Genomic DNA, 22,729 nt, shown 5'->3' with positions numbered 1-22,729 from the left:
GGCTGCAGAGACAAGGTTTAACCTTTTGGAAGAGTAAGGACAAACTAATACAAAATATGAGTCTGCATGGTAGCTACATATGGAATAAATGACAACTTCTTGTGTGCACTCATCAAGTCACTTACCCCAGTAGGTGTCTTATCTACTAAAAGTAAAGGTCACTGTTGTGCTTTCAATAGATGTGAACTGCACCCTGAAAATGGTATGTCTAGTTTGCAGTTGTACAGAAGCTTTTTATTTTGCAAAATGGTTCAAATGGCTCTAAGCAGTATGGGACTTAACGTCTGAGGTCATCAGTCCCCCAGACTTAGAACTACTTAAACCTAACTAACCTAAGGACATCCCTGCCTAAGGCAGGATTCGAACCCGCGACCGTAGCAGCAGCACGGTTCCAGACTGAAGTACCTAGAACCGCTTGGCCACAGTGGTCAGCTTTTATTTTGCAAAGAAATTTTTGATAATAAGATGAACTGATGCTGGTACTTGCTACTGAAACCAGTAATACTTAGACACAACAAAAGTGTGACTACAGAATTAAGAATAATTTTTCCAAACAATCGAGTATTTTTTCAAAACAACACCACAATAGAGGAAACTTATTTTAAACTAAAGACACAAAAGAAAAAAAGAGAAACTGTAAAGATCTTGAGTCTCATAAGACTCTCTTGGGAGGAAAATATAAGATATTTAATTGGTAAACTTGCAAGGCATACTTTTTTATGTTGTATAAACTATGAAACTGTTAGCATCGTCAGCTAAAATTTACTTCTTCTGTCTTAATATACCTTCCTTCACTTACAGCTGCAGTGTGGAGACAGGGGTGAGGGTGGGAGCGGTGATGGGGGCGAGGGTGAGGGCGTACAGCTTTAAAATGGTGATTCTTGTATTGATATTCTTAACAACAGATTTATATCTTTTGCTTATGAAAGTCTGCATGCGATGACAGCTGCACTAGTAATACCTTCACAGGGTCGTATTCAAGTTGCAAGGTTAGATCTATGCCAGCCATGACATGCTCCCAGCCTTTCCTCCTCGTGATCTGGTTGTAGCATTGGGACTGCAGGGTGTCTAAGCCGATGTTCAGACCGTCAAGCCCTGCCCTCTGCAAGGCAACCAGCTGTCTTGTCAACATGAAGCCATCGGTTGTCATTAAGACACTTTCGAGATCTTTTATTTTCTTCAGGGCACCTGTGAAACAGCAATTTATTCTAAAGAAACTGAAACAAATAATTTGTAACATTGCTGCTGCATATAAAACAAAACTTCAGTTGATAAATTGAAAATACAAATTCCTTAAAAGTTAACTGTACATTTGCCCTAATACAAAGAGATAAGAAGGGTTAATAAACTGAATTGAAGAATGCAAGTTAAGATAGCAATGAAAAAATAATTAGAGACATGAGATCACCTACTGCAACAGGGAAATGGGAATCAATATGAACCATTACCCAGCTACTGTCAACTGATTCCATGTCTCCATGCACACTGTATAAACCACTGTGGGTTGTACGACAAAGTACATTGTTGTACCACACATTATGGTTTTTCCCCATTCAATGCTCATGTGGAGTGTGGGAAGAATGATTCTTTAAATGGTTCTGTGCATGTTGTAATTAATCTTGCCTTCATGGTCCCTATAGGAGTGATACATATGCGGTTATTGTATAATCCCTAAATACCTCACTTAATACAGGTTCCTGAAATTTCATAAGTTGGGTTTTGTCATATATTTGGCATCTATCTTCACTTGTCTGGCATTTCCAATTTGTAGTACCTTCTTGATGCTCTCCCATGCATCAAATAAATCTATAATCAATCATGCTACACTATTTTGTATACATTCAATGTCTGCCATTAGCCTTATTTGTTATGGGTCATACTTAAGCAATATTCTAGAATGGGCCACACAAGTATTTTGTAAGCAATGTCCTCTATAGACTGATTACATTTTCCAGTATCTTACCAATGAATTGAAGTCTGCATTCTGCTTTGCCTACAAGTGAGTCTATGTCACCATTTCATTTCATCCAGATATTTGTATGAGTTGACCAATTAAAACTGTGATTATTTGATAATGTAGTCATACAATACTGTCTTTTATTTGTTTTGTGATGTGCTCCAATTTACATTTCTGAAAACTTAAACTCAGTTGCCTATCTTTGGACCAATTTGAAATGTTATGATCTGACTCAAATTTGTGCAGATTTTTTTCAGGCAATAATTCATTATAGACAACTCTATCATCCAGGAAAAGTATGAGGCTCCTTATAATATCGTCTTCCAGAACATTAAGGTACAACATTAATGTAATGGTATAAATTACTATAAATGTATAAATAAGTTTATAAGTGTGTAAAATACATTGAACTATTTGTTACAACAAAACATTGTACTGGTATACTCAGCAAGATGTTAAATCAGCAGATAGCTACATTTTATGTTCAACATTTTGTGTACAGCATATATGCTGGAAAGGATTTATACCCAAATTAAATAAATCTGAAGAAATGGTAGGGTGTCTCTGGAAAAAAAATCCATAAAAACTCATACAGTCCAATTTGCTATTATGTCACTGTTACTGAAATATAATACAAAGTAACTGAATTCGATGAACATTCTCAGAGTGCAATATGCCTCAGAGTGAATGCACAGTAATGTCAACATTATTTTTCAAGGCTATGTTTGTGAAAATGGATGAAAGCAAACCACACATTTTGTTCTCAATCTGCGGAAGCATTATGCACTGTGAAACACTGTACTGCTGTTCTACATAAAAGCTGTCTCATTGCCAACATCTTTCCTCTGCTGGCTGTTCTACACTTCTCATCACTGATTCAACATGTTGTAAGATATTTTATGCTGTATGACACCACAGTCCAATCTGGTTAGGATAGCATAAAAATAATATATGAATTTCAGTATTGAAACTGGAACAGCAGAACAGCTCTCATCACACTGGATATCAAATCGAGGTTGGATTACAGCCATGGGTACATCATTTCATGCTACTCAACTGTATGTCATATGTCAGAGTTCATCAACTGTAGTGGCTGGCGACTGGTGGCTAGCGACTGGTGGCATAGCCATCTCTTGGCATCCAGTGAACAGACGTTCTACACAGGTGACAGATTTGAAGAAAATGCTGGATACGGCAACAGTGGAACACTCTCTGTATCGAGGTAGCTCAGTACAGCTCAGGTGATGTGTAGTCTTGCATTATCTTGTTAAAAGATAACATCACGGAGCCCTTGAGAATAGGGCACAGCGATAGGCCTTAACAAAACACAAATGCAATGGCTGCTGTCCAAATTACTGGCTATGTGAACCAGAGGTTGTGACATGTATCCAGTTGCACCCCATACCATAACATCACATGCTGGACCCGCATGTGAATGACAGGTACAATCTGGCCAGGTCTGTTGGCATCAGAGCCCCACACACAAGTACATCAATTGTGACGATGTTGCAGAACCGAGACTCATCTGATACGATGACACAGTGCCATTCCTGTGTCTGGCATTGTTGTCAGTTGCACCGCTGTCAGTTCACCTCTCTCTAGAGCTGCATTAAGGGCTTGACAGTCTGTGCTGCACCAGATGCCATCACATTGTCTGTGTGGATACTTGTCTCACTGTATACAAGCCCACTTCCTACCTAAATGTACACAACTTCACTGCAGGATCACGTACGCATGAGTGAACACTTGTCTGCCCTCTCAGGTGCTAGTTGGGTGGCACTACTGAGGCCCTGCAAGGCATTTAGCATGGCCCTCCTGAACCTACCAATTCTATGTTCGCACAAAATGAGATTCTGAGCAATGCAAGCAGCAATATAATGAAACAATAAACCAGAGCCTCAGCAGACCATGAGCCTGCCACTGCCAAATCTGGAATGCTGATAAACATTTCTCCTTCTTCCATTATGCTTAACACAGACTTCGTGTAAACAACCAACACTGAAATAGAATTTCTGAATGAGAAACCTGCTCCATAAGCTTTTTCTTGCATACAGAATATGCATGGGAGTGCTGAAAAGTAATGCCTCTGAATTATTTATTCTGTTCTCAATATCGGTCGAGGTATGACACGTCACGCATATTACTTGGTCAACTTTCCCACTTCACTGACTCGTGGCACACCCCCCTCCCACAAACAGATGGAGTCGCAATAGGCAGCCCACTCTGACCAGAGATTGTGAATATGTTTACGGTGCACTTCGAGGAAGAGGCGCTGATGTCATCCAAATGGAAATCCATCTTCTTCTTCTTCTTCTTCTTCTTCTTCTGTTATGTGGATAACACACTTGTCATCTGGCCTCATGGAAGAGACAAACTTCTTGACTTCTTTGTACATCTGAACTCCACACGCCACAAAATCAAATTCACTATGGAGACCAAAGAAGAAAGAAGACTACCATTCCTGGACATCATAGTCAGGAGAATAATGGACAGCACCCTGTGCCACAGCCTGTATCTGACTCTATAAAACACATAAACTCAGTTCTCCCTATGGCACTGTGAATAATTTCAATAACAAAAAGTGAGATGAATGTTGCAGCGTACATTTAATTTCCACTTTGGCTTTGCATTCAAGATCAGTCTTACCTGAGAGTGCAACATTACATCTTTGGTTAATTCAATTATATGTTCATTAGATTTTGGTTATAAGGCATGTTTTGCTGCCTAATGTTTCATCTCCAAATGCTGGAAACAATCCATGGAGGAAGAGGAGTATGTAAGACATTGGTGGACCAGGTTGGAAGAATCTGTGAATTTCAATACTCTGTAGAAGAGCTCAATCATTTGAAAATAACTTTCAGACCTTGTGGCTATTCTAACAGATATACATAGGGCACTACATTCTAAAATATTTGCATCTTTCACTGAAAAACAAGCAACTAGAGGAAAAGTTCTCTTGCCATTTGTAAAAACAGTCGCAGATCGCGACCTCCGAGTGCTATGAAGAGAAGGTATTGACGCAGTGCTTAAACCAAACTGAAGACCACAACAACAGCCATACTCAAGCAAATTGTTATGCAGTAGTTTCAGTGAATTTGACAATGATGTGGCTGCTTTCATGGTGGCCCAGTCATATTGTGGGGTAGGGAATGCCAGTGACAGGGCTGGAATTGTAGGTGACAGATGGATTTTTGGCAAAGCCTTTTGTCAATACCTCCTTAATTATTGAGCTGAAAAACTGTAAAAAACATTCATACAGCAAAATCACACAAAAAATTTCCTATTTCTGCAGGTATTGTGCCTTCTGTTTCTTTTTCATTACAAAAACATATTGATTCAAGTTTATAAAGTCACAACTATGTCACTGTGATTTGTGTATCACACATTCTGGAACATGTTCCAGGAATGTCATAAAACAGACAGCTTTAAATACTTACTCTAGGTCATCTTTCAAGACTTGCATGCCAACAAAAACACCATCTATCCAATCTGTTTTTATTTCACTTTCATGCAAAGATTTCTCCACAAAGGATATCATCTGCCATGTAGGCAGTGCAAGAGGAATTCCACACTCATATTTGGGTAATCAAGTGGATTCTGTGTCTTGTCAGAACCAAGCACAATCAACCCAATTTCATCTTTACCACTGGTAAATATCTGGAAACATATTAAATGGTAAAAATAAGTTTTGTTTATAACAAGTTGTATACCAATAAAAACATCACACACAGATACTCTTTATAAAATTATTTAATTGGATAGATAAAAAATCAACTCACCAAGCAGTGGCAGAACACACACATAAAAGACTGTTGTGATAGGCAAGCATTTGGAGCCAGTGACTCCTTCTTCAGGCTGAAGGGTTGCAGGGGAAGCAAGAAGGGTGAAAGAAAAGGACTGGAGAGATCTAAGAAAAGGAGTAGATTTTGAGAAAGTTACCCAGAACCGTGGGTCATGGGTGACTTACCGTACAGGATGAGAAGGAAAGACTAATTGTTGGGGACTGCATTGGGCAAGATTCAGAAACCTGAGAGCTTAAAGGTGGAAGACAGGGTAATATGCAAGACAGATATTACTACTAAAACTGTACATGAGTTAATAAGAGTGAGAAGCTAAGTGTATTGTATGCAACAGCTGTGGGAGGGGGCAGTGAAAATAGACGGGAAAGACAATGAAAGATGTAGAAAGCTAAAACGGAGTGAAGCAAAGAGTAATTACAGTGAAGAAATGCTGAGACAGGAGAAATTAACGTAAATTAAGGCGAGGTGGGTGGTGAGAACCAAGGACACGTTGTAGTGCTGGTTCCCACCTGCGGAGTTCTGAGAAACTGGTGTCTGGCGGAAGAATCCAGGTGGCATGTGTGGTGAAACAAGTGCCGAGGTCATGTATGCCATGTTGTAGAGCAAATAACAGAAAAGAAGACAAAAAAGCTCTACAAACTCTTTATCAAATCTCAGTCAAAACGGGACTACAAATCTCACATTAAAAAAACTTGTACATTGACACAATGTAAAGAGACAGACACCCACTGGTAACAAAGTATGGAAAGATATCACATGAAGGAAGTTTCCAGTGCCTGGAAGAGATTACACAGAAAATGGGACTGAACTCAACATCCAATGAAAAAAGAATCACAAAACTACATAAGGTATTCAGACTTATATCGAACAATTATAACAAAAGAAGTTTTTCCATCAATGCCAAATTAAGACACTGTAGTACAGTAGTTACCACAGGCCTTGTACACCTCAGAACAACAGCAATGAAGGGAAGAACAAAAATCAAAGAGATGGAAAAACAGAAGGAAAGATCTACAGGCCAGTTCAGAGAGAGGGGATCTGAATAAACATATTGACAAAAGAACTGTACAAATACAAACAGAGGATTAAAAACAACACCAGGTAAAGAAGGACAAGGTTCTAGAGACACATACAAATTATGCACAAAAACAGACTTACCAAGAATATTTTTTATATCGTTATGACTAATAAAGGGAAAACCAACTGGGTATACGAAACCATGGAGGACCTCAAGAAACTAAACATCTCCACAGAAGACATCACAGACGGGAAAAAATACAGAGTAAAAAACTGGAAAACAGAAATATCAGCAGATGTTGAAAGAGAAGAAAATGAGGAAGAACGGTACAGAAGAGAGGAAGAAGAATCACAATGAATATATGAGAAGTTTTTGAAAGACAAACGAAAGAGACAGGAAAAAACCCTTCAAAATTGATGGTGCTTTACTGCTCTCCTTAAGGGGGTATTAATTAACAATAATTCAATATAATAATAATAATAATAACAATAACAATAACAATAATAATAATGACACTATCTCTGTCTCAAGAAACTGATCTTCGAAGATCAGCTGAAGTTATCTCCCATGTCTTACTCTGCCTCTGTCCATGTGAATAACAGTAAAATTTAGGCTTATTTGGGAAAACAGCATCAAAGAAATTGTTTATTACAAATGGAACAACAGTATTATAGATTGCACATGACAAAGATTTATTGTCACAAATTGATGTTATCACCACTCTTGATAAATCCTGTTAATACAGTACAATAAAAAATAATAACACCCGATAAATCTCTGTACACACGCCACATTACCACAAGTGAAAACTACATGGAGTGGAAACAGAGGGAGATACTACAACGCAAAATTGTTTCCATCTTATGACCTTTTTGTTGTTGCTGTGGTAGTCTGAAGATTGGTTTGCTGCAGCTCTCAATACTAATCTATCCTGTGCAAGCCTCATCACCTCCACCTCCACATATCTATTACAACACCCACCCATTTAAACCTGTCGTGAAGTCTTGATCTACTTCTACAGTTTTTATACCCCTTCCCTTCCAACACACACACACACACACACACACACACACACACACACACACACACACACACACACACACACTAGCCACCAAGGAAGAGCCTACAGCTTTGATTCAAACCCCCCCCCCCCCCCAGTCATACCATCATACCTCCCTAACTATGCTTTGTTCATTACTCCATCTTCCACAATCGCAACGAATTCCTCCATCCTCCATGAGATATATACATCCTAAACACCAATCCTGTAAAACTGTTGTCAACCTTTCTGCCACAACTCTTAGCCCTGCAGAGGTCTTGGTACTTTCTAAAGGCCTCACCTTTAGCCCAAAACCTAAATTCAAGTGTGCTGGACTTGTAAAGGACCTTCTTTCCTTACCTAATCTCTGTAGTGGAAATTTCTTCAATGTGCATTAGGGAGGTATGAGGGTATGACTGGAAGGGGGGGGGGGGGGGGGGGGGGGGGGTGTTGAATCAAAGCTGTAGGCTCTTCCTTGGTGGCTAATGTGTGTGTGTGTTGGAAGGGAAGGGGTATAAAAACTGTAGAAATAGATCAAGACTACGCTCCAGGCTGAACGCTGAAAGGCATAATCAGTCTTAAATGATGATGATGATGCATCCCACTAATAACAGCCAACAAAAACCTCACATAGAACCTTGCTTAAAACAGTTCCAGCCTCCCTCCCACCCTGAACCTCCCCTTCCAGCCAGTCATCTCTTGGTTATCTTTCAGGAATTCGTCACTTCTAACCCGGCCTTACTTTCCTTTCCTAAATCCTCCCTAATGAGACCAACATCACTCCTATGTAACACACAGCTACTCATATCCTGTAAATTAATCCGTGCCTTATCATCTTTCCACAGATAAAAGCTTCATCACAGTGTTCATGAATCATAGTGACTATGTGGCTGAGAGTCTTCACCAACTTTCTAACACCTCTGCATACAAACCTTACAACCATGATCACATCCTAGAATTCCAAGACGCCAGCAGCTCTCCAAGACCTTAAGTCCACCCCATAAAAACTACACAAACCCAACTACACAGGTCTCTCCACTTGTCCAACTGTGGCTGGGTACAATCCTCCCACTGAACATCACATGCAAACCATTGTCTGTAACCTCCCATCCTACAGTGAAGACAATGCTCACTTCCTTCACCGCCTTTCTGCAGTTCCTGTTTTGCTACCACATGACTCCTTGCTGGTTACTACGGATGCAACATCCCCCATGCCCATGGCCTCACTTTCCAAACATCCTCCTGATACCAAACCCATCACCTCTTTCCTAATCCCCTTACCCAATCACATCCTGACCCACAATTATTTCACTTTTGAAGACCAAGTCACAGGGTGAAATGCCTAAAGCTTGCATCACAAGTATGAAGTGCTATTGATTTGCGGCTTTGACAGAATGGATTGGTAGTCAGGGACTCATTATTGTTACCCAATCATCAGATTGTAAAAATCCTTTCTTGTGCAGATGTACACTTTTTAAATGAAACTGTGCTTACTGACATTAACAAACTAAAAATATGGTAAATCAGAATGTCAGTGGGGTTTGTTGCAGGATTCTAGTACAAGTTGTCAATGAGATACAGTATTTTTAAAAGTTTCCACACCAATACTAGTTTGTGCCACTCAATCTGGGTAGTTACTAGGTATGATGTTGTTTGCTTACAGTGTGTTTGTGTGTGTGGGTAGTTGCTAGGTATGATGTTGTTTGCTTACAGTGTGTTTGTGTGTGTGGGTAGTTGCTAGGTATGATGTTGTTTCCTTGCAGTGTGTTTGCGTGTGTGTTCCTCGAGTTCATTGTGACTTGCAAGTCAGTAAGTGCGTGACAGTCCAATCAGTAGGTCGTCAGTGGACGATGGGATTTACCAACGCAGGAAAAGGTGACATGCTCATGGTGTATGGAGAGTGTACGAAGAATGCAGTTCATTCTTCTACAGTATATGCGGCAATAAATACCAATAAATGTCAAGCATCTCGGCAATCATTTATCAACCTCTTCAACCAGTTATATGGAAGTCATAGCCTAAATCTTAGCAACATAACAGATGAAACAAGTAGTTGATCCACATGTTACCTCTTGCACAATCGCATGTGGAAATGGCATTAATCGGGCAAGTGTCCTATGCATTCTCCATTGACATAGGTTTATCCCTTTCTATAAAGAGCTGCATGGAATTGATCAAGAGAATTGTGTTAACTTCCATACATGGGCATTAAGACAGGATACTCCAGATGTATCATGTATCTTGTTTAGTGGTGAAGGAAATTTTAACAATCGTGGCCTGCTAAAGTGCTGAAATAAGCACAATTGGTCTGTTAACAATTCTCTTTGGCTGTGGCAGGTGGAATGTCAGCATCCTTGGAGTGTAAACGTGTGGTGTGGGGCAGTGAACCATCAGCTCATAGGCCCATTTTTCTTAGAAAGAACACTGAATGTGCACAAGTATCACAGCCTCCTAACAAATCATCTTCCACGGATGCTAGAAGAGATTCCTCTGCAGACTAGGAGCAACTTGTGGTACCAATACGGTGGCTGTACAACCCACAGTGCACAGAGTACAACATGGGTTCACAAACTGTTTACAAATCATTAGATTGGATGCAGAGGACCTGTATCTCGGTTGACCCATTCACCAAATTTCATGCCTGCAGACTTTTTTTCTATGGGGAAAGCTGAAATACTGTCTACAAGGGCATACCAACTACATCTGATGATATGCAATGATGTATTACTGCAGCCTGTCGGATTGTCCCTGCTGAAATACTGGTATGTGTGCAGCAGTCTTTCCATACCAGAATGGGAGCATATACTGTTGCTGCCAGTGGTCATTTTGAACACAGCCTGTGATGGTCAATTGTCTCATTACTGGTCACAATCCACATAACTAGTGTATGGACTTGGACTGTTCTTTGGTGTGTGCTACCTCAGCTAATGTACAAGTGTTGGCGTGGGAACTTTTCAAAATATGATATCTCGTGAATGGCTCACACTAGACTCCTGCAACAAACACCCCTGATAGACTAATTTACCCTACTTTTAGTTAATACCAATAGGCATAGTTTCATTTAAAAAAGTGTATGTTTGCACAAAAAATGCACTTTCTAATATCACTACAATCTGTTGGTTGGTTACTAGCATAAGCCCCCAACTACCAATCCATCGTGTGAAAACCACACATCAATAGCACTTTCCATTTCTGCAATGTTTGTGGTGCAGGTTTTAAGCAATTATCCCTGTACAAACAAATCTGTAGTACTGCCATGGGTACTTGCATGGTGCCATCCTATACCAACTTTTTTATCGGCCATCAGAAGTCCTTCCTATCCAGTCAACACCTAAAACCCCTTGTCTGATTCAGAGCAATTGAGACATTTTCATGATCTGGACTCATGGTATAGACTGCTTCTTCCATAACCTAAAAACCTACTCCCAAATCATCTTAACCCGATTATTCTCAACTCAATGCGCCATATCACTAGACGTCGATATCCATAAACACATGTCAAGTGGACCAACCACCAACAGTACCTCCCTCCACTTTGACAGCTGTCACCCATTCCATGTCAAAAAGTCTCTTCCATACAGCCTTGTCGCACGTGGACTCACTATCCCCAGTGGAAAGCAGGAGTTGTCTAAATATGGCAATAGCACTACCAGAGCCACAGTATCCTACCCGTCTCATTCATAAATAGATCTCCCGTGCCATCTCCTCATCTCACACCTGTAACCCTGTTAACCAGACAATGGTCAGCACTCATCTAATCACCCAGGCCTTGAAAAGCTCAACCACATTCTTCACTGGGGCTTTGACTATCTCAGATGGGGTATACTGTACTCAAGATACTACCCACTTCCTGCAAAGTAGTGTTCCACTGCCCGCACAATCTAGAGAACATCCTTGTCCGCCCCTAATCCTGTGAGTGACCCAGGTGCAAGACCTGTCCCACAAATCCACCCACCACCTCCTACAGCAGTCCAGTTGCAGGCATCTCCCACCATATAAAAGGCACGATCATGTGCAAAAGCAACCTGTTAAAAATCAGCTATGCTGCAATTACCTTACAATTTTCCATGTAGGGATGACAAGTAACCAACTGTTCACTCACAGTAATGTCTAGCACCAAACTGTGGCAAACCACAGACTTGACATTCCAGTTGCCAAGAGGCTGTACACCACTTCAACAACTGCTTCACTAGACATACCATTTGGATATTCCCTTCCAGTGCAAGTTTCTCTGAACTACACAGGTGGAAATTGTCTCTCCAGCACATCTAGTGCCATCCACCTGACCTAAACCTCTGCTAATTTGTTTCCCACTGTATCACTTTACCTTTTCTCTTCTGTACACACCAATCTTTTCCCATTCAGACCATGTACTGTCTTCTCCAATCACTCTGCCCCCCCCCCCCCCCCCCCTGCAGCTAGTGCGGGTGTGTACATTTGGGTGTTTGTGTGGTTTCCAAACTAAACCATGTGCATTTTAGATATGTTAGATCCATATACTTTACCTGAAACTAATTCTCTGAGGTACTGAGACTACTGCTTCCTGGCTCAGGGTTTCTATTTTCAGCTAACACAGAAGTATTGTCTACAAACAAAAGTGTATGGGACAGGATATTTACCAGTGAATCATTCACACTGGACACCAAAAAGACTGTTGTGTGGCATGTAGACAACCCCCGAGATGGTGCACCAAGGCAGTGTGACTGCAGGAGCAGCCAGCAAAAACTCTACACAAAAGATGGTCCAGCACTTCTCAGAGCTTACAGTCAAAAATTATCAGGCAAGGTGTCCATATTATGCAAATTAACGTAGGATTAACAAGTGACAAATGCAGTTACCAAAGCAAATTAGATGATGAGCATGCCATCAGTATTATAGCTCTATAGTAAATGCATTTAGGTGATAATTCAGCAGCTACATGCAAGATTATGCAATATAAAGCAATATCAATACTCCTCTCAATTGTTAGGTGCATCCACAATAAATGAAAAAAGAAACAGCTCTTGGATTATGCTGGCTTAAGCTGTCAGAAAATTAGTGATGTAGAAGTAATTAGGATAAAACTTAAAGGCCTGGTTATTACATCAGTCCACAAATCACCTAACGGAAAGTGTCTGACACTAGTCTTACACACAGCAACTAGACAGCACGTATATGTTTAAGATTTTAATTCCAAAACACAACCCGGAGATACATAAATAGAGACAAAAATAGAGAACCATTGTTCGAATGGATCAACACACAAGAAATTATCTAAGTTTGATGCCAAGGAATTTAAAACGTTTTGGGCAGGCAGATGGAAACTGATACAAAACCTGACCCATCCATCTTTTCCACTGATGAGAACAAATTACCACTGAATCACTCAATAGTAGTACTGAAACATTTTTCAAGGAGTGTACATTGGCTCACAAAAGTTATCATTGGTGCTGAAATATCAGTTACAAAATACATTGATAAACCCACATGGAAATTTGAAAAAACTAACTCGATACAATACACCCAGGAAGTGGAGAGCAACCCGCACTGGACACCTCAAAAGGCAGAACATTGGGAATTATTGTAGATGTAGCTAAATGGAATATCTGAATGGATGTAACAAAATAATGTGTACTAGGATGGGACAAACCTGCCCAAGTCCTCTACAAAGGATACCAAGGGTCTAAATAATGTTTTGATAACATTTTGTATTTAAAAATATTTGTGTGTATAAATTGTTCATGTTGATGTAAATTTGACAATTTAAGAAATGGTCATGCTTAGGAACAATGTAAGAAATAGGTGTTATGTAAAAGCCAGTGTGCTTTTGTTTGAAACGAAAATGGTTGTGGGGAGTGGAAAAGGTGCGAAAGGCGAATTGGCGTGCTACCTTGAGCAAGTGCGGGAAGTAAGTCATACATTTTGTAGGCAGCAGTGATTGATGTAACTCCTTTGTGGAGCAGAAGCTTTGCCTGTAAATTTCCATAAAAATGCCTCGGTTGAAGACTGCAAACAGCTTACAGCATAGCTGCGAGTTGTTGAGCTACTGTATGTAAAACTGAATGAAGCCAAGAAGAGAAATTGAGCCCATACAGCAAGAAACTTGCAGGCCGTAGTGTGGGTAGTGTAGCCGTCATAGCTGTTCGCCACACCCAAGCCTGCAGCCACCAGATAAGATTTTTTTCTATTTTTACCTTTGTACAGCATGAACCATTAATTTAAACTGTGTTTTAATAATCATTCTTGAACTTTACGGAAACTGGCTCACCCTGTTATTTCATCCTAATCATACATCTGTATAGGGTTCCTTCCTGGTGTTTGATTAATCCGAGTGTCCTGTTTTACAGACTTTTGAAGTGCCAAGTTAATATAAAGAGGCACCATTTAAATTGCTTTAGTGTAAATATTAAAAATTTTTTCATAACTATTGCAAAGTGTTATAGTTTGCTTACATAAAATTTAATCAGAGTGAAGCCAAATTACTAGAACCTGTTAGATGGCTATACAGAATTAGTTCAAAGAATAATAGCTTTTGAAAGTAAATTCCACCAAGAAAGAGGTTTTCTTTAAGTGAAATGTTCAGTTAAAAAGTGTGTGCTTTAGTGTCTAAGTATTTAAGTTTCTTGATTATGGAAAATGCTTTTCTAAAGGTTGTCCCCCCCACCCCGGCTAATTTTTTTTACCTTCCTTGAAGTTATCTACTGGGCTTTTTCTTTTTTAAAAACATAATGTATAAAGATGTAGCCCAAAATTGTTTAAGTGGTGTAATTTATTTGAAGAGCCAAACCAAACAGTAGCAAGAAAGTAGGCAAAATTCAAATTTCTGCTTCTCCAATACTTCACTATTTCATTGCCAGGATAGGTTGGTGACCATTAAGTACATGTTTTAAACCACTAAATGAACTTGGAAATGAGTTGTCCTAGCTTCAGTATATATTCAGTATATATTCATACTGTGTTTCTATCTAGACACTGGGTAAGATCTTAGGAAAAGGAGTGAATAGTCCAATTTACTTATCCATTAGACGCAACACACGGTAAATCCTGTAAGAAGGATAACTCTATTGATTATCTTTTCCTATAAACAGGACTATCCTTCCATAGTGTATTTTATTTGGAAACTAAACTAAATTTTAGTAAGAGGGTTATATGTGGCAACATAGAGACAAGGTTTCTGTTATTTACGTAAAAGCATACTAATATCATAATGGTAGTGTTATAAGGTCCTATTAATGTGTGGTCATGACATTTGTTAAATGTCTCACCACATTCCTATTGAAACTATTTACTCTTCTTGTAAATAACACCTATGACAATTTTATACAAATGTCCACTAAGACTTTGCTCGTCAATCAGTACTGTTAAGAAATACTGACTAGCTTTATTTTCAAGAATCTCAAGTTTAAGTTATACGTATTGTTATCCTCCAATAAGAATCATTGGCCGATTCTTCATCTTTGACAGGTTCATCATGCCTGCAATGCAAAACATTATCTTTTGTATTAACATATGAAATCCAACTTTTTAAATTTAATAAATGCTTATACAAACATAAATGATTAATGGAAAATCTCATATAAGATGTGAAACAAATACTAACAAAGAGATAGAGGGGCTGGCCAGTACTTACCTCAGCTCAGTACAGCCGATAGATACACATAAAACAGAACTGAAAATTTACATTCCTAGCTTTCTGAACTTTGTTCCTTCATCAGGGAGGAGAGAGGGGAAAAAAGGGAAGAAGGGAAAGTGGATTCAGTTACTCACAACCCAGGTTATGAAGCAACAGGGAAAGGGCGAAAGAACAGACTCGCGAAATTACAGACCAATTCCCGTAACATCAGTTTGCTGCAGAATTCATGAACATATTCTGGGTTTGAATCTAATCAGTTTCATAGAGACCAATAAGTTTATGTCCACAAATCAGTACAAAGCATCGCTCATGGGCAACTCAGCATGCCCTTTTGTCATATGACGTCTGTTCAAAAAATTCCAGAACTTAGTCCACAAAATTTTCTATGCTTATCTTTTAGTTACTATGGATTGTCTCCTTTGAAATACTCTCCTCCACAATTGATACACTGCTCCCAATATCATTTCCACTTCCAGGAGCAGTCTTGACACACCTCTTGCTGGGTTGCATAAACTGCCGTTTGCGAATTTTCTTTTATCTCATCTACCATTGCAAAACTTCATCCTTTTCAACTTTGGAAATAAAAAGAAGTCTGCAGGGGTCATACTATTCTCGCAAGGAACATCTCATTCTCATTTGTGAGATCCAAAAAGTTTTTTTGGTCTTGACTCATGAGCCGTGGAATGAACTTGGCGGCAACACAATGCATTCCAAGATGCTGTGTCATTTCATAACATGATCCAATTGAAATGTTACATTCTTCTACAATCTCTCGGACAGTGAATCTTCGACTGGAACACACAATTTCGTTGACGTTCCTGACACAAGCGTCATCAGGGGACATCTAAGAGCGTCCTGAACAAGGATCATTTTTGACTTTTGTAAAGCCATTTTTAAAACGTGTGAATAATACATAACACCAAGTATGGCTTAAGCACTCATCGCTATAGGCTCCCTGCATCATTTGGTGTGTCTCTGTAAAGGTTTTCTTGAGTTTCACGCAAAATTTAATGCAGATGCATTGCTCCTCTAACTTTGACATCACAAAATTCACAAACCCAGATTCCATATTTCTTGATTTCCGAGAAGCATTTGACATAGTGCCTCACTGCAGACTCTTAACAAAGGTACAAGCACATGGAATAGGTTCCCAGACATGTGAGTGGCTCAAAGACTTCTGAAGTAATAGAACCCACTACATTATCCTGACGGTGAGTGTCCATCAGTGACTAGGGTATCATTAGGATCGTTCCAGAGATGTGTGATAGGAGCGCTATTACTCATATTTTCTATGTGCATAACTGATCTGATGGACAAAGTGGACAGTAATCTGTGGTTGTTTGCTGATGATGTTGTGGTGTATGGAAGGTGTCATTGTTGAGTGATTTTGGAGGATAAAAGATGACTTGGACAAAGTTCCCAGTTGGTGTGATAAATGACAGCTAACCCTAAATGTAGAAAAATATAAGTTACTGCAGATGAGTTGGAAAAACAAATCCATAATGCCAGAATCCAGCATTAGTAGTGTCATGAATGAAGAAGTCATATTGTTTCAATATCTGGACGTAACGTTGCAATGTGATATGAAATGGAACAAACTTGTGAGGGTCATGGTAGGGAAGGCGAATAATCATCTTTCGTTTGTTGGGTGGATTTTACTGCAGTGTGGCTCAGCTGTGATGGACATCACATATAGGATGCTAGTGTGATCTCTTCTTGAGTACAGTTTGAGTGTCTGGGATCCGCAAGGGGTCGAATTAAAGCAGACATTGAGGTAATTCAGAGGCAGGATACTAGATTTGTTAACAGTAGGTTGAAACAACAACATACAAGTATTATGGAGATGTTTCTGGAACTCAAATGGGAATCCCTGGAGGGATTTTGAGGAACACTGTGCTGACTGCAGAACAATTCTGCTTGCACCAACATACATTATGCATAAGGACCACGAAGATAAGAGACAACAAATTAGGACTCGTAGAGAGGCATATAGACATTCACTTTTTCCTCACTCGATTGGCAGATGGAACGGGAAAGGAACTGACTACAGTCGAATTAAAATTACTTGATAGTTGGCACTTCAACGCCAATAAGAGTAGTCAGCGTCACATTTGAACTGTCTGCTGTTGCCAAACTCCACCAAAATTGGCCAGTCACTTCCAATTCCTGGTTCAGCATTCTTTCTTGATGTATTTGTATCCCGAATTATGAGCCCGACACTTTTATTATGTATTTCATGACACGCGATAACTACACCAAAAACAACACACATTAACAATGCTAATGAAAGACACACATTTCATTCATAGCACTAACCAAACACTACCGAATAACTCAGCACAAGGTGTAATTCAGTATCATACATATAGTTATCATATTCACAGAGATCATCTTACATTAGATAAGCTTTTCACTACACTGCGTGAAACTGAAATTTTTAAGGCTGCAATTCATAGTTGCAACTGGGTCACTACATTCACATATATAAATACTTCATGCAGTGCTGTGGCATAGCACAATGGTTAGCAGATTAATCTAATGTGTAGCATGTCATAGGTTTGAATCTCATCAATGTAGCAAAATTTTTATTTCTAAATCTAACCAAAAGAGTGTGATTATTATTTTCATTCAATTAATTGGTTTAAATGTATTTTTTTTATTTTTAATACTTTGCTGCATCATTTTTCATCATTGTTTTGACTGTTCTATTTGGTCTTATTTTTCTTCCTGTCATTATTTCTTCATTTGGAATCTGCCTCAGTCATCTATAATCCACGAACAAGTGCCCACACGGGCTGTTCACTGGTTTCTAACATGTCAGCATGTGCAGCTAGTGTAAGGATAGTTACAGGTAACAAATGACATGGAGAAATTTCAATTTGCTTTCAGCCCTGAAATTGAGTTTTTGTTGTCTTGAGTTTACCCTTAAGGGTTAGCTTTAATTGCCATGAACAAAGCGATCATGATATTAGTACTGCTGCAGACTGTTGACCACAATTTTCTCGGCTGGGTTAGGACACAAGTTTACAGTCAGGGATACAAAACGGGTCGTCTGCCCCAGTTCAGTCACTGGTCACTTTAAATCAATAGTCAACAGAGTATCCAACATTTCTGACATACCTTGCACCAGCCACTAGAAAAATTGCTCTGTGTTAAACATTTAACATAATTTGTGAAGTGAGCCGCTTGTTTGTTGTCACCTGTAACCAAACGGTAGCTGGTAGCCAATGTGGCAACATTGTTGCAGCAAGTGATTGATGTCAACTATCAAGTAATTTTATTCAGACTATTGTAGTGAGACAGGGTACCTTCTGCCATGCACCATATGGTGGCTAGTGGAGTATGTATGTAGATGTGGAATCAGTCTTTCCTTCTCATCCCATCTGGAAAGTCTCCCCTGATCTGCAGTTCTGGGTAACTTTCTCAAAATCTACCCTTTTTCCTAGACCTATCCTTCACCCCTCTTCCTTCCACTTCAACCCTTCTGCCTCAAGAATGAGCTACTGGCTCTGAAAGCTCGCCTAATTATAATCTTCTTTTATGTGTGTGTTCTGCCACCACTTAGCGAGTATATTGTTTATCTATCCAATTCAATTATCATGTAATCAAAAGCTGCATTTAACACACCAAGTCTCTTTTACCAATCATTTTTAATATGTCCTACAGAATGTACTGTCTATCCTGTCCTTTTTTGAGATTACTGTTTTGTTGTACTTTTCTACAGGCATCATCTTACTTATTAGGAGTCAGTTCCTTCATGTTGTTGTTGTTGTGGTCTTCAGTCCTGAGACTGGTTTGATGCAGCTCTCCATGCTACTCTATCCTGTGCAAGCTTCTTCATCTCCCAGTACCTACTGCAACCTACATCCTTCTGAATCTGCTTAGTGTATTCATCTCTTGGTCTCCCTCTACGATTTTTACCCTCCACGCTGCCCTCCAATGCTAAATTTGTGATCCCTTGATGCCTCAAAACATGTCCTACCAACCGATCTCTTCTTCTAGTCAAGTTGTAGAGCTGCATGTACTCGGGAAAAATTACGGCTGTAGTTTCCCCTTGCTTTCAGCCGTTCGCAGTACCAGCACAGCAAGGCCATTTTGGTTAATGTTACAAGGCCAGATCAGTCAATCATCCAGACTGTTGCCCCTGCAACTACTGAAAAGGCTGCTGCTTCTCTTCAGGAAAAACTTGTTTGTCTGGCCTCTCAACAGATACCCCTTTGTTGTGGTTGCACCTACGGTACGGCCATCTGTATCGCTGAGGCACGCAAGCCTCCCCACCAACGGCAAGGTCCATGGTTCGTGGGGGGAGTTCCTTCATAGTCAACAGTTAAGGAATGGGTGGCTGAATTCATATGTGGCATATGTCTCTGTAAGATGACTCATGAACAACTTCCTAGAATTACAATCAAATATGAAAATGCTGAGAAAGAACACGGTGTGATATTGCAAGATCAGTAATTAAAAAGATGTGCAAAACAGTTGATGCCGTCGCCATACCAGAAAGTGAGTGGCATGTCTGTTGAAGCCTGACTACAACCTAATGTGAAAAACAATTTGGGACAATCTGACACACAACTGATTCTATGCACCAATCTGTTCCCGTGGATGAGAGATGACTGAAATGAAACAGCAGTTGCACAAAAATAGCCAAGGTGACTTCATCGGAGAGAAAGAGTGGTCATTGTTTTCTAGGATGCAAAAGGGATTTGTATTTTAGATTAGCTTGCAAGACTGAAACAATACCTCACAAATACAATGCAAGTATTCTGACTCAACAGGATGAAAAAATATGGAGCCAAGACCCAGGGGGGGAAAAAAAGGTTTATCGTCAGTGAAATGCATATGGTCACAAAGGCACTTTCACAATAGGAAAACTGGGAGTTTCAAGTGTGAAGTCTTCAAATATCTATTCCATTCTCCAATTTTTTCACATTCTGACTTTAGCTTCTTCTTCTTTTCTTTTTGTATGAATGATTCACTTAAGACTACATGCGTCACACCTCAAAACCGTTTTGTGAGTCAACAACTGGATATGTTTTCACTGCTCTGTCTCTTGTAACTCCGTTGGACATGGAGGTAGCAAATGAGGATGTAGGATGTCCATGACATACTGCTGTGCTGTCCGAGTGACCTGAAGTCATATCCGATGCTGCCCCACACGCCCTCTCCCTATGTCGTTGTCATACTCACTGACAACTGTCATCGTGGGTCTTGCAGAATGTGACTCACTGCTGATCACATGACAGGTGCAGGTGTCAAAGGGTTACAATGTGCTTGGCGTACATTACAGCAATTCTCCCATGGGCTCGTCAGACATGGTCAACCGGAAGCTTGCTGACAAGCACGCTGCCCTTACGTTCCCAAGCAGTCCAACATGGGGACACTACCACATCTGAATGTCTCACAAATTTGCATATTGCATAATTCAATCAGCCTGGCAAATGGAGACACACAATTAGGCCCCTTCAAATTTTGTTACGTGCTGATAATGCTGACTCACAGAAGTACAGGGCATCTGTGCCCTTCACAGGGATCACTCAACATCTTACACTCTTCACATCTCTTATAGCTCCTACCATTCATGGTAACAATCCGAGACACAAACAAAGCTAATACAATCTGGTGGCCTTTGTATCCATTTCAGAGAGTTGCGACTCTCATAATTTACCACTGGTATGCACACTCGTGAAACTATGTTGCTTCAGGGAGCTTCCCTTTTTTTTTCTTCAAGCAGTTTAGTTCTTTGAATCCATTTTTCTTGTAGCTCAGAATAATTATTTTATTGTGTAGCAATACTTACAGACTAGCATTCTGGTCTGAGCTGTCAGAGTTGGCGGTCATGTGTGTGTGAGGTGTGCTTGCTTGTGTGAATGAATGGTTTGTATTTCTATTTCTTTTTCTGATGAAGGTTGTGGCCAAAAGCTTATGTGTAAGTGTCTTAACTGTGCCTGTCTGCATTTTAACGTGCCATCTTTATGGTAATTAGCTTCTTCTTCTTTTCCTACACTGCTGATATTCCAACCTGGAGTTTCCATTGTTTGAACTTACGGTCTACTGTTTTGTGTTGCAGTGCACTTCTACAAGTGTAATACACAAATGTTGCCTTAGGAAAGAGTCACAATAACATCCATGTCTACCGTTTGCTATTTTTTATGAAATAGCATGTCACACTCGAAATTTAACTTAGCCAATGAAATAAGTTTGAAGATTTATTGTGTGTAAAAGACACGAGGGCCCACTGTGTGGGAAATGTGTGAAGTTCTGTGCAGAGACGGAGTTATCCACAGACGCGGTAAGTCTGGGGAGCTATACGGGTGTTAAAACATCGCCACCTGCTGGGATGAGGGGCCACTTACTCTGTGGTGGCGCTGTGCCAGCAACGAGCTCAACCCATTGATTAGCACCACAGATGACAATGAGCAACCAGCTGCTTGTCTGTGCAGAGATATAAAATTTATCGATTTTGGACGTCGGGTGACAATCTGTCACATGGAGAACAATGTTTACTCTGGCAATTTTAACACTAATCTAGTGTTCTGCAACATATTAATGTGAAATGTTGTCTATGATGTTGAAGAGTGTAAGTTAAACTGATATCTAAGAATTTGTTGTTTTTGTGGCATTATCTGGAAAATGGCCTCTCTTGCAGCTCCAAGCATAAATGTCAAGTGAAGAAGAATAATTAGCACAGCACACTGGAACCGAGTAGGGATCCGGTTTACTGCTCGGCCACTAAATTAGCATATTGTGTGTACACCAGAAGAGACGCTGTACACACTTGCATATACTACACACACAAGTACAAGCATCGATCAAGCTACTGTGAAACCGCACTCTGTGTGACTCATCACTACATCAGAATACTGTAAATGTGGTGATTCCAATTTCTTAAGGTCTCTTCCTGTTTGTTTTCATCAGTTGGATCTTATTTTTCAAGTATGTGGGAATCCAATGAGCTGCCTGTTTGGATACATTCTTTCTGTATGTCCCACAAGTTGGATTCTTTGGAGACACATTGTAACAAGAGTTTTTAGGATTTTGCCTGGAGATTTCACACTGGGTTCTGTGTGATGTATTCCATCTTTTATTCTTGGACCTAAGAGTTTTACTACAATTTTACATTCTTGCTGTTTTCATGTCTTGTGTTGGACAAAGAGTCTCTCTCATGCATAAAGAAATTCTAATTTGATCACTGTTGTACAATGTTAGATTTTAGAGTTCCAGGAAAAATACTTTTAGTTAACTGAGAGACAGTTTGTATTTTCTGAAGTCTGGATTCTATGGCCTTCTTTTCATTATGATG

At 39.8% G+C, this 22,729-nt stretch overlaps 2 protein-coding genes across 2 annotated transcripts in view; both read right to left on the bottom strand.

Annotated features, from left to right (window-relative positions):
• The window catches only part of LOC124721436 (molybdenum cofactor biosynthesis protein 1-like), a 51,428-nt gene extending 50,446 nt beyond the window's left edge, over positions 1–982 (bottom strand). Inside the window, exon 1 of the mRNA XM_047246414.1 lies at positions 962–982. The gene's annotated coding sequence lies outside the window, so the exon portion shown is untranslated. The remainder of the gene's footprint in view (positions 1–961) is intronic.
• A 14,230-nt stretch (positions 983–15,212) lies between these two features.
• The window catches only part of LOC124722813 (molybdenum cofactor biosynthesis protein 1-like), a 76,167-nt gene continuing 68,650 nt past the window's right edge, over positions 15,213–22,729 (bottom strand). Inside the window, exon 8 of the mRNA XM_047247940.1 lies at positions 15,213–15,268. Coding sequence (XP_047103896.1) covers positions 15,213–15,268 — 56 coding nt within the window. The remainder of the gene's footprint in view (positions 15,269–22,729) is intronic.

Source organism: Schistocerca piceifrons, chromosome X (assembly GCF_021461385.2).
Source record: "Schistocerca piceifrons isolate TAMUIC-IGC-003096 chromosome X, iqSchPice1.1, whole genome shotgun sequence".
Taxonomy (NCBI): domain Eukaryota; kingdom Metazoa; phylum Arthropoda; class Insecta; order Orthoptera; family Acrididae; genus Schistocerca; species Schistocerca piceifrons.
Note: the sequence above shows the minus strand (reverse complement) of the source record. Positions and strands in the feature narration are given on the sequence as shown.